The 13362-nt window shown below is 46.7% G+C and overlaps 2 protein-coding genes across 2 annotated transcripts; one reads left to right on the top strand and one right to left on the bottom strand.

Annotated features, from left to right (window-relative positions):
* Positions 1-5694: 5694 nt before the first annotated feature.
* On the bottom strand, positions 5695-6417 carry FOIG_16709 (uncharacterized protein; the record flags this gene model as incomplete). Its single annotated transcript, XM_031218183.1, has 3 exons — positions 5695-5831; positions 5879-6301; positions 6405-6417. 3 exons carry the CDS (start codon positions 6415-6417, stop codon positions 5695-5697), a joined length of 573 nt encoding a protein of 190 aa, XP_031052104.1.
* Positions 6418-8756: 2339 nt separating this feature from the next.
* On the top strand, positions 8757-9605 carry FOIG_16708 (uncharacterized protein; the record flags this gene model as incomplete). Its single annotated transcript, XM_031218182.1, has 1 exon — positions 8757-9605. The coding sequence occupies one exon, from the start codon at positions 8757-8759 to the stop codon at positions 9603-9605; it is 849 nt and encodes a 282-aa protein (XP_031052103.1).
* Between the last annotated feature and the right edge of the window lie 3757 nt (positions 9606-13362).

Below are 13362 nucleotides of genomic sequence, written 5' to 3'. Positions count from 1 at the left end.
TACCTCACGAGCCATGCTGTCTCTCGAAAGGAGGAATATTGATATTCTTCTATGTGGACGACCTCATTGTTGCCTACGAGAAGACCAATCAAAAATCGGTCGAATGGACGATAGGCAAGCTTCGAGAAAAATACCAACTCTCTGGAGGAGATACGCTACAGTGGTTTCTTGGAATTGAGATTATTCGCGACCGAAACCAACGTCTGATTTGGCTGTCGCAATCGTCATTCGTGGATAAGATCACTAGTCATTTTAGGATTCAAGGGGGAAAGCCTTCCCTCACTCCAATGACCACGAAAGAACTTCTTCCGAACGAAGAGCGCGCATCAACAGCGTCAATACAGCAGTATCAACGCAAGACCGGATCAGTGCTCTACCTGGCAGTAATCACTTGACCCGATATTGCCTTTGCTGTTTCTCGACTTTGTCGATTCAACATGAACCCGAGCGACGATCACCATGAGGCCTTGGACCACCTATTCCGGTATCTGCAAAACACCAGGGCACTTGCACTATAACTCGGCGGAACAGACACTTTTGATGTGTACAGTGACGCTTCCTTTGCCGATAACACAATCGATCGGAAGAGCTCGCAAGCCTACGTGATGAAGCTATTTGGAGGGACTATTGGATGGCGCGCCAATAAGCAGGACACCGTGACTACCTCTACAACAGAGGCGGAGTTGCTGGCACTTGCGCAGGCTGCGAAGGAGTCCATGTTTATCTCCAGGTTAATCACCGAGCTCGGCGTGACCCTTGATAACAGAAGCATCATTATTCAGTGCGATAACGCGCAGACCATTCGGCTTATTAATTCCGACGTGGCGCTCCTGCAGACCAAACTTCGACACGTTGACATCTATAACCACTGGCTACGCCAGGAAGCACTCGCTAACCGGATCTCGGTCCGGCATACTCCCACCACCGAGATGATTGCAGATGGCCTCACGAAGGCATTACCCGCTTAGCAGTTCCAGAAGTTCGTCACACAGGTTGGCCTAGTGGATATCAAGGACAGGATTCAAGAGGGAAGGACCAAGGAACTCACTGCGGAGGACTTTGTCAGAACAGAGGAACATCTCGATGGAGGAAGAGCCGAATAAGGGATCGGAAGGATGGCCAACCTGACAATAGGAATACGGACTGCATAGACTGAGCCACGATGGCCAGTCTGGGGGGGTGTGTTAAACAGGTGCTGGGGTCTCACGTGCAGGCAGGGATACTTTAAGATTACAGCCGAAATGGTAAAACCTCTAAGGGGTAGATTTCAACAGAACACAACATGAATACACCAATTCATATCAATGAACCGAATACACGTAATGTCTGACAGCTATAGTAAGTGTTTCTCTCGTCTGCGGCCCTGCTTAATTTATTAAGTGCTAAATCCTAAGAAACCATTAGTTAAAGAAGCCTGAAGAAAACGAAGACAAATTAGGGGAGTTATACTTTTAGTTACTAAGACCCTGAAATTTCTTAGCTTACTGATACTACTATCAGGTAATAAGAATATTAGGTTTTATTCCTTAAAGAAATTAAGCAAGTACTCCATTCTAATCATTACTTCCTATAAGGCGCCATGGCATCCTTCTTTGGCCTAACCCTGGCACCTTATAGTGATCTTATAGAGCGGTTTAAGTAGACTCTGTATCTCCGCTAACAGAAGCCAGTCCTATAGTAAAAGCTGATCTTGGATAGGCACCTGCTGTCGGGGCTTTAACGTCTTTGTTTCGAGATATACAATAAAATAGTCAATGTGCTCTCGCTTTCGAATAGCACGCTGGATCATCAGAAAGGTTAAATTCTATCTGGTTTTATTATTTTATATCAGCTCGAGGTCGATAGCAGCTCGCTCCTCTTCAAAGAGTTAATAGCCGTCTTTGTCATTCTGGTTATAAGCCAGGGATTTCATTAGCTCTCTCTATTGCGGGGAAGCCCTGATGAACTGGATGATGTTATGCAGCTTGCCCACCGCTCCCCGTTTCCGCTAGAGCCGAAGCTCACGCTCTTTAACTTAGAAAGCCGCCTTAGTGAAGGCTTCTCGCTTAAACGAGTTAGGATCTTCTCCCCAGAGAAAGGCTCGAGCTGCAAGGTTAAGAATATGCCCAAAGCATCTTATTCAATGATTTCTAATATCTTCTTCTGCCATTGCAGGATAAAGTTAATAATAAAGGCTCGCCAAGTATATATCATTAGATGAGGCGTTATCGCAGATACCCGCGCTAGTCCTATCTTATATCCCATACTTGCCTAAGATATTATATATTGTTGCTGCTTGGTTATCTCTGGAATGAGATCCCTATATACGGCGCAGAGCAAGGAGTCGCAACTAGACTTAATAGGAGGCGTTGAGATAGTGGGCGTGGAGGCCAAGGAAAGCATACCGGTTTAGAGAAGTCCATAGGTTAAAGCTAAAGCTAATCCTTGTAACCGCCTTTTGTAATTAACTTAATATTACTCCCTTCTTTACCTCGAATAATTTCCACATAGTATTATATACTAACTACCGACTCCATGGTACCTCTTTTACTAATAATATATTATATAAATCAAGCATTTGGCGCAAATACAGATTCGATAGCGCCGTGAATAGAAGATTGGCAGTAATAATCTAGCTGACCGTTAACTCCTTCGCTTTATTGATATTCGATCTTGCAGTAGGAGACTCTAAGCAATGCCGCTTCGAGGGTAGGTGAATATCAGCGCGAGATAAATACGAATCTGCATCCATATTATTATCCGCCTCAGTGATTATATAAGACCTATATCTCGTAAGATAATAGAGAAGTAATAAAGATTAGGCTTATATAGATATTATTTACCTTCGGAGGTGCTTAATTGGCGATGTTATATTTATGGCAATGAATAATAAGCTCTTGCCTCGTTTATTACATTTTAAGCATACTTAGTAGGTCTGTAACGTCTGTAAATCAGGGCTAACTTCTATAAGAAAGAAGCCTATGGCTTAGATCTAGCTCCTCTGACCTTTGTGATTCTTATTAGTAATATATTCTTCTAGTATATATTTCTTATAGCTAATCTGGATAGTTAGGAGGTCAGCAAGGGTTGTTCTTCTAGCTTTAGTCTTAATAGATACAGCATTAAGCTGCTGCTTAAGTAATTTGCGATAGCCACTAATTCCTAGAAGCGATTCTAATGACTATTATTATACTGCCATAGCAGGTTACCGGCGAATTGCGGAATACAGATACTTCTTATCAGGGAGCGACGTTAATTCTGAACCAGGTGTTTCTAGCATGTAAGCGAATGCAAAACACGTAGTTGCGCTACCCCTGCTGCGTTCCTGGGTTCTATTGGTGTAATTAACTGGGGTACTACACTTAATTAATTACCCTATGCCTGGGACTTCGAACAGCCTTGAAACTCACAGGGCTGTTGCATAGGAAAATCCATAAAATCTAGTATTTCAAGTAAATCAAGTTTAAAGTATTATGAACTTGCTTACTTGAAATAAACTGGTTTGTTGACTTACTTGACTTACTTGAAATACTTAACTTGATACTTGAATTGAGGTCAGCGCTGACAGAGACGGGCAAGTCGACTCTGATAATACGCCAAAGACTAGCCGTCACATCAGAGACCTGGGGAAGAACAAGAGCCCCTCTACCAGAAGGCGCTATTCTGTGATATCAAAAGGGTTTGAAGCCCAAGAGTCCAAGATCGCCTCTTTGAGCACCAGAATAGCCAGCTTGGAGGAGGAAGTTGGCCGGTTGAGCAGAGGCAAGAAGAGAAAGGCGATACCGAATCCCAATAAGAAATTTATCTCGCTGGCAGAGGCTCTAGCAGCTGGTGACACTATTTCAGAGCCAAACGAAGCAATTGAAGGGGCGGATGTTGTTGAGGATGTGATCGAGGTGGAAGGGATAGAAGAGGATGAGAGGTCAAATTCAGGGAAGGAAGAATTAGGTGTCGTACGTACCCGCACAGGGCGTGAGGTTAAAAGACCTAGAAAATATTAAAGTAGATTCAATTTTGATCTAATTCTAGAGATAAACTTATTTTTACTATTTTTATTAAGTTTTTCCCATGAGGTTAAAAAAGTGCATTATGTATAGGGGAATCTTTTTTTCGCTGACCGGTAGGTGGGTATGACCGGCAGGTGGGTACTGCATGGTAATTCCAGAAAATAGCTATAAAGTCAGGGAAACTTTTAATTAGCTTGAAATGGTCTATTTAAGATTATGGGAATAAGATATTACTATATCTGGAGAAAAGTGTACCCTGAACTCACGAACTCGTTGGCTAACTCTTACCCCCATATTCATGAGTAAATTTGCTGCTAACTACTGCCGCTGACTATTGGGAACCCTTATATTGCCGCACCTGCTTGCTCCTTATCCCTATCGGGCCTGGTCCACGCAACACTAGCTACTACCAATTGTTTATAAACTGGACAGTCGATGCACCTAAAGTAGCTAAGCTCTTCACCTCACCCGGCATGATCTGGACTACTTCCCGTACCGCATGTGATAGCGCTCCCCCGCTCAAAAGGACAAGCACGTTCGATGTCCCTCCGCCCCTAGTTCTGTCCATCCTCAACGTAAGAGTGCGCGGGTCATTACGAAATGCAGTGAGATAGCATCCAGCATATGCCTGAAACGCCACGCCAGCACCTGTTATGCAGGCGAGTAAGATGCCACTGGTGTCGCTGTGATTTACATTAGACGCAGCGTCAAATCTATACTAAACTACTTACCGTTCGACAAGGGCTCTCTCGTCATGAGAATGAGGTTGATGAACAGTTTCTTCAATAGTGGCGGCTTGGTCGAGGCTTTACATACTAATGAGTGTGACGAACGTATTCATGAGAATCAGACATACCTCTTATCAATATGCGTGGCAGCCACAGAGACGGCTAGGAGGAAGAGTAAAAGAATGCGCAAGGGTTGCATGGTTGCCGTATATAGTATTGAGAGGGTATAAGGACGTAAAGACTTATTTAGGAAGCGGAACTGAGGGGAAAGTAAACCCGGACTCTTGATGCGGTACGAAAGGATGTGCGGGAACGAGGGAATAGAGGGAGGGTCCAACATTAAATATATTTCTAGTCTTATATGGCGCACTTCGCTGCTTAAATCTCTCCTCAAAGCTGTTCTTTTGATACAGGTAGAGTATAAAGTATAATTACCCTGTAACATATGTACTGTAAATAAAATCGGCAGATGAACAGGATCTAATCCGGCTAGACCGGCTGCTTCGGTACCTTCAAAGATCCTGAAGCTTATTGCACCCCACTGTACCGGTAACTTTGGTGGAGACGTGGGTGACTACCTCGTCTTGGTGTCGGTTTTAGTATCGTACCCTGCTCTGAGGACGCTTGAGATCAAGTTCGTCGGACGATAAGCTTTCTAGTAGGCAATTGCAACAAGGTTTTCAGAGCCATAACCGGAATTTCCAACTTTGTGTTGGATACGCGGTACGTACATTGAGCGCACGATGTGGTGAATTCAATGGATTATAGAGCAGAAACTGGTGATCTTATTGATTGAAGTCTTGATGATGCCTTGCTTTTCTCGTCAGAGTGCGGGGGCGTTGGTCCGTTCTTGATGGTTTCACAGCCACACGCCACACAGATTGTTATAACGTAGGGCAAACTCCCTTCTATCCGCACGCAGGCGCCAATCATACATACATGCATACATACATACAATACCTAAGTATGCCACCAGAGGCTCAGATGAAGTTCCCTTGGCCATGACAGCGTGAGAGGGGAAACTCCTTCTTGATGCACATAGTGATAGCACCGGACACCCACTTAACACCAGCATACGAGCCCTCGTCAAAGGAGTCGCCCGCGTGAAAGTACCAGTCTCAGTCAGAGAGCCAACGCAGCCCCGGAAAGCCTGTCCATACTTACGCGTCTTGATGGGCTTGGTGATCATGACACCAAAGGAACCACCCGGCACTGTTCCTTTAACATTGATGACCGTCTGCGTAGTCCAGGTACGGGTGTAGTCGATTCCAGCGGAGAGACCAAGCTTGTCCTTGATGACAGTCCATTCCAGGCCAGCACTGACGCTGACGCCGTTGCTCACACTGTAGCCGGAGCTGACGAAGACGTCGATGCCATTGCCGGTGCCAATGACAACGTGAGACTTTTGCACGGCCCAGTCGACAAAAGTCTCAGTGCGGTCAGTAACGATCGACGTGGTGAAGTCGCAGTTCTGACGAGCCTCGATGTCTGGCAGGTCAGGCTTGGAGACGTTGACAGGGAGGGACTCTTCTATTTCGGGCACATCCCAAGAGATGCCCCCGATTCCATCAGTCGATGAAAGGCGGACTCATTGAAGATTTCCACTGGAGAATCCCCCGTCAGTACCCGTTGGCTCATGTGGGATGGAATATGGAATACCCCACAGAGAACATAGAACCAATCAACTCACTACTGCTGCTCATTATGAGTGACCTAACCTTCAATCAATCTTAAGCACATCCAGTGCGACATTATATTACATATTACAAGGCTCTGAGCCGTTGTATCAAACTCTATGAGAATCGTACAGGGTTAGAAGTTAAGCACCAATCAGACAGCTAAGCCCCCCCCTCCGTCACCGAAAGTGGAGCCGCGGCAGTTTCAGTACGTACCCTCTTTCAAGTGGAAGAGGAAACCAGAGGTAATGGCCCAATCAAGACGCGTAAAAGTCCTTTTTCACTTGAACCTGGACCTTGAATAATGATGTAGTCAAAATCCGCACCCAATGGGTTACAGTATACTGAGGCGTAAATTGTCGAAGAACATCTAACCTCAAAGCGCAAGGCCAAAAGTCTCTGCTTCGGGTACCTCCACCAGCCTGGTTGCTAGCGACGCGGCAGATGCCAAAATCCTCGGGGATTTCTCGCCGGGGGACAAGGTTATTGTCTGTGGCTCGCTTGGCGAAAGGGCAGCCCTGGCCAGCGGCGAGAGGCACGAGGCCAGAAGCCAGCAGAAGCGATTGAACGTGTATGGCGGAATGTGCGGTGGTGTTGCCTGAGCATGAACAAAACAGACCAGAAAAACGAGAGGATTTATGTTTAGTTTTGTAGGCAGAGGCAAAAAAGGTTACAGTGACGATCTAGAGGGGCTGCTACAGCGCCAAGTCGGCAGTGTCAGTGGCATAGGGCCTCATGCAACAGGTCAGACGCTCGGATTACCGATTAAGGCTCAGTTACAGGGCATCTTAGGATGAGCATGGGGCAAAAAGGCATGGTCAGGGTTTAATACCATAAATCACAAGGATACGAGCCTTTTTCGCCTCTACGAAGCAGGGTAATCCACATCAACGTCACTGTCCCCTTCCTGATTGCTTCTCAGACACTACTAGGCGGTGACAATACTGAAATTATTTGTCTCGTCCGTGAGTGACTGTGGAGACGGAGAAATCTTTTTGTGCTAGGGACCCTAATAAACGGCAATGCCAATCAATCACACGCACCAACTGCCGGCAGGGATAGTAGATCACAATTGCGCCATTGTTTTACGTGAGACTCTCCATACTGAGAAGGTGGTAGCTTACTATAAACTTTGGAGAATGAAACCACATGATTTAAAGTTTACCATATTGCCTTGAGGAATCAAACTTATACACGTTGCTTTCTTATTAATTTCCAGTGGAAGCTTAATAATCCTTTGACTTGTTCTTGTTGAAGATACATAGGTCTTATGCTCGGAAGCTAGCCCGCTATCCGCAGTTCCGCTGAGTTTCCATCCCGGCCTTTACCACGATCCAGTTAATAACAATCTAATTGTATAAAAAATATAACGTAATTGATAAGGGAATGCCACACCTCACTACCCTGTAAAGTCAGCCACAACGTTCTAAATTGGCCCAAATCATATCTCTCCTGTAAAAACCATTTCTTGGCACCTGTTTCCGCTGACAGGATGCCCTCTTGAGGCAATGCGCCTTCGTGCCGATGGTATGCTGGACGGACTAGATGGAATGGCACTCGTATTGGGACTTTTCCTGAGTTACCTGCAATGACGTCCAGGACGATGTGCTTGAAACTACCGTAGGGCTGGCTACGAGTAGGAAAGTGCCACTTGGGGGAAAGAGCTTGTGAGACTCTCCGTTGATGCGAGTGGACATTTCGGGTGTTCTAGATGAGGTTGGATGCAACAGCAATTTTAGATAGCTTAGCTCAGTACGTCCTGTGCTCCCTTAGGAGACTTCTGGGGCTCTATGGCCCCCCGGACGAAAAAAATACATATATACATACATACACACACGGCGCTAATTAGCGTAAACGTGAACGTGGCATGCTGCCGCAGGAAGACTCTACCCTGCATAACTGGTCTAAATATTTCCAATTTTAGAGACGGGCAGGAAGGCCAATGAGAGGTTGATTTTTACAGCTGGCTCCTCAACTAATGCATTAAATAAAAGTTTCGCGGCCGCAGCCCCAATTGACACCAGTTGGCTACAATCTGAACTTCCGCTACCCACCCGAGCAACGCCAGTACTCGATGAGAACTGCACGATTGGTCACCCTCGTATCTGGCATGGAGGACACCGTAATCTGCGCCCCTATTTGGGTGAGTATAACCCTCAGTGGCTTGCAAAGTCGCTTGAAATTATTTGAACCACTCTACAACTGAAATTAAGGACGTGCAGCCGAGTAGGAGAACCTATAAAAGGAAGAAAAAATCAACTTCTATCGACAAGTCAGACTCGATGTACAGAGTCCATAGACATGACGGATGTGTACCAAAGCCAAAACGCAAAAGGGTCATAAAAGACGACAATTCTCACGAGACCATGAGAACAGAGCACGCTGAGGACAGGAGATCACTAGCTCTACGTCGGCCTTCGCGGCTCTCTCCAAATTCAGAGGATCAAGAATGTCTCCCTGAGCGTTCTCCTGACATCGTTTCACGGGATACCTCTGGAAGACTCCAGCGTGATAGCACCGATACTCGAGCAGGTGCAGCAGATGATGAGGTTGTTTCCATTACAAGCTCAACTCACTATCCGCCAAACCGGTGCGAGGCTACAGCTGAAGTTCTGCCCTTGAAATCCCAAGAGACGGACGGCATGCTCCAGGCGAAAATCATTCCTAACTTTGAGAAAGAAGAAGGAGATCGCCTAAATCGCGACCAAAGTTCGATTTCTCCGAGGTGTTACAACAAACACACTCCGAAAGCCGCAAACAACAACACAAGAAACATACCTGTACAATCATACGACAAGCCCGATACGAGGCCTATGTCCAGGAAGACTGCGGCGATCTTGGATATAGTTTCTAAGCACAAGATTCCTAATGCATCTCAATCAGTCAGGGAAAAGACTCCCAAAGATTCCGAGTCCAAGCACAAAATGACAAAGACAGAGGCGATCTCATCCTCGACCACTACACAAACGACCTCACTACCCGGGATCGAGTCTTTTCAGCCAGACGTGTTCATCGATCAGAAAAAGAAACATAATATCCAGGGCTGCTCCCCAGGTATCGGTCTCAGAGAGCTTCACGAGACCTCGTTTCGACCCTGGTTTGCTTATAGAACAGCGAGATGTAGGGAAGTGCAAGCTCAGCTGCTATCGGCTACAAAGGATGTTACTCAATTAAATACGAGAGCAGAGCATTTTTCTATCTATGAAGCCAAGTAAGTATCCATAATTAAGTTCTTAAAGATGTTGGTACATTCCTCATCACCATAGCCCCAATCAAGACTCATATTAATTGACGTGGCGATAGTGAGTGGGCGAGCAATTCACAACTTATACCCAGATACAGGCAGCCACTATCAATAGATTCCCAATCCCTCACTCCTTATCCGCTCGGTCGCTTATCTATACGATAAATAAAAGCAAGCTTCACAAACTCCCGTCCGAACCCCGCATTGGGAGTCTGTTTCAATGGCATTAGCAAGATCTTAGCGGATTGCTGTGGCATATCACTATCCAGAGCGCAGGACGGGGAAGCTAGGCTACTATTAGCTATTTTTATATTTGATCGAGGTCTAAATCGACTTGACATGCCAGCAGCAGGTTATCGATGGCTAGGTTATTCGTCGCCTTGCCAATGAAATATCCACCGCTTTATTCTGGTTTTACTTTTGTTATCGCATATCCTTATAGCTATAACTTGTAGAACTCTTCCTTACATGATATAACCCTATTAACAACAGTATTTTTACCTGTTGATCGACATTTGCTCGTGGCACTGCCCGCGCAAGGACCCCGGCGGGTATTTTCAACAGGGTTCAAATCCATACCACGAAATCCACATATGGATCCATAATGTGGATCCATATCCATTCCATTCCATTCCACGTAGGCTTCAGCATTTCCATATCCACGCCACGGAACCCAAATTTAGGTGGGGTCTGAAAATATCTGGATTTCCTTGTGAAATAGCGCATACCCTAAGTACTTTCTATCGCCAACAACGCAATAGCCACAATTTTCCACCCTGTTTTACCCGTACACAAAGTTCAAACAAGTCTATTCTAGGGGGGTTTGCTATTACTCACGCCCTTACTACCCCAAATCGAAATGGCCACCCTCCATCCTACCAAGTCAACCACACCCGTTCCAGAACGTACCATTCACAACCCCTCTTTCGGCAAGCAAAATAAAAGAGCCACCACCAAAAATCAACAACTTCACTTACACGGAACTTGACCGAATTGATAGAAATCCGTGAAATTTTTCGTTTCATAAATCATAAATAGGGTTTATCTATTATACTCTGGTTTTTTTCGCCACCCGCCGCGACCGCCTGGGTGGTTGGTGGGGTATGTTTTCCTCTCTGACTTCGATGACAGAACCAGCCTCCGATTCTGACTCTTGCTCGCTTAAAGAGGCAAATTCCACCCCAACAGGCATATAACGAGTCGACCCTTCTGGTATGCACTCTTTACTAGCTAGAGTCTCTCCAAGAGTCATAAAACGTTTGTTAGGATTCGGCACCGCCTTCCTCTTCTTCCCTCTTTTCAGCCGAGCCAATTCTTCCTCTAGGCTGGCAATCCTCTGCATATGCGCCGCTACTGTCTGCTGTTGAGCTTCAAAGCCCTTGGCTATCACGCAGCGCTCATCATATGTCAACTCAATCAATCAATCACCCCAATCAAATCAATCAAATTGGTGAACTCTTCCTTTCAATCAAATCAATTCATGCATTCCGAAAGTTGAAATAATTGATATATTACAAATGGCATCATGCGATCGTCTAATATCGAGGCAAAAATTCAGACCTTCCTGGACCACTACCCTACACGAGATAGTTACAGATAGAGGTTTACTTTCTAATAGCGGGGGGATTAGCGGCAAAGCTAAGTATCTGCTATCGTGATCTAACGCATGACCCCACCGCGCGTATGCAATCTGGAACGCGTTTTCCAGCCATGTCGCGCCATCAAAACAATCCCTTCTACACGTGGTTTTTATTCCATTTCACCAGTAGGATGTCGAACTCGCCACTCTCCCTGTCGCCAGCTGGCTTTCCGCCAACAACATTGACACCTTGCCCTACACCTCCTTCTTCCGTCTTCTCACGATTGTCTCAGCCTAAAACGGTCGCCAAGCAGTTGGAAGAAGCAGCCGTTGGAGCTTTACCTCCTAACCCGACAATTGAGGATTTGCCCAAGATTACCTGGAAGAACCGTCGCTTCGTCCAGGAGGATTTGTTAGCTCGAAAAGGTGCAAAGGGCAGGAAGAGCTGGATTAGGTCGCACGGGACCTTCCTTGTCGAACTGAACTATCAGGATCTACCGATAGGTCACGTCTGGTGCTGCAATCGATGTGATACGAGAGGCGCAGCGGAGTTCTTCTCGGTGCAAGCCACGTCTTCCGCAGCGGATCATCTTCGAAAGTCTGTGCTTATCCCGTTCAATCTCATTGACAAGATATCCAGCAGCTGACAGACCTGCGTAGAGCTCACCGGATCACCCCAGCCAGCCAGTCTAGCGAGTCAAGTCCTGGTGATGAAGGTGTCATTGATATTTATTCTGGTGCAACACCGAAAAGGCGCCGGCTTGAACAGAGCGCCATACCAAGGGCGAAAATAAAAGCCATCCAAGAACTAAGCGTCGGCTTCGTCATTGATAGCGATGTGCCATTCACCATCTTCGAGCACAGCTCTCTTCGGAAGATCTTCAACCACTTCGACAGTGATTTAGTACTCCAGATGGCGTGGAGTGGTAGTTCTGTCACTAGAGAAATACATCGACTCTTTGAAGCGAAGCGGGATACCATCAAAGCAGAGCTCCGCAACGCTTTGACAGCGGTGCACATTAGCTTCGACCTCTGGACGTCACCGAATCGCTTTGCAATCATGGCTGTATTTGCGCACTTTATAGATCAACTGGGTCATCAGCAATCCCGTCTGCTGGCTCTGCGTCGTCAATTTGGTGCTCATAGTGGCGAGAACCTCGCCGGTTCTCTGATCGACATCGTCCACGAATGGGAGATTGAGGGGCGCGTTGGCTGTGCCATCTCTGACAACATGACGGCAAATGATACTTGCCTGTACTATATGTACCAGCGGCTCGATGCATCGATGAGACCTGGTGATATCAAAGCCCGCCGGATGCGATGCTATGGGCACACGCTCAATCTCGTCGCGCGTGCCTTTCTCTTTGGCAAAGATGCCGAGTCATTCGAGCTGGAGTCTGACATCAACGGCATGCGCGGTCTTGTTGAGCAGGACCTGGATCATTGGCGCACGAAGGGGCCCATTGGGAAGCTCCGCAACATTGTCAAATTTATCCGTTCATCGCCGCAGCGGAGCGAACAGTTCAAGCGAGTTGCCCGGGAGCAGGATCACGAGGAATACCGGCTCTGCGAGGAATCCACGGCCGAGCTCGAGGTTGTCATGAACAACGAAACGCGGTGGAACTCCACTTACATGATGGTTGAGAGGGCTTTGCGAAAGCAGACAGATATCAGAGCATTTATCTTTGCAACTCAAGAAGAGGAAGATGGGGCAAGATGGATCCCGGCGGAGGACATATTGTCCAGCGAAGACTGGCGGGTTCTTGGCGAAGTCAACGAGATTCTCAAACCCATATACCTTCAGACGATGCGGACGCAAGGCTGGGGTAAAGGTGACAGCCATGGACGCCTGTGGGAGGTGCTGATAGGAATGGAATATCTGTTGGAGCATTTTGAGGACTGGAAGGTCTTCTATAGTGAGGTTACGGAGGCGACGATGGGAGAAACTCAAGTGGATGCTGCGGAGCGGATTGCAACGGCGTCAGCAAATTTCCGAGAGTCAAACGGTCGGCCAAGCCGCGTTCGCCGTCTTCCTGCCCGCTTTGAGGAGGATGAGGTTTACGCGCTACCACAGCAGAGTCAACCTCCGAGATTCGTAGAATCTGCCTTACCGTTGCATTCTCGGGCTGATTATTCTACGGCGGAGAAA

This window comes from Fusarium odoratissimum, assembly GCF_000260195.1.
Source record: "Fusarium odoratissimum NRRL 54006 unplaced genomic scaffold supercont1.127, whole genome shotgun sequence".
Classification (NCBI taxonomy): Eukaryota; Fungi; Ascomycota; class Sordariomycetes; order Hypocreales; family Nectriaceae; genus Fusarium; species Fusarium odoratissimum.
This window is presented reverse-complemented; position numbering and strand designations above follow the sequence as displayed.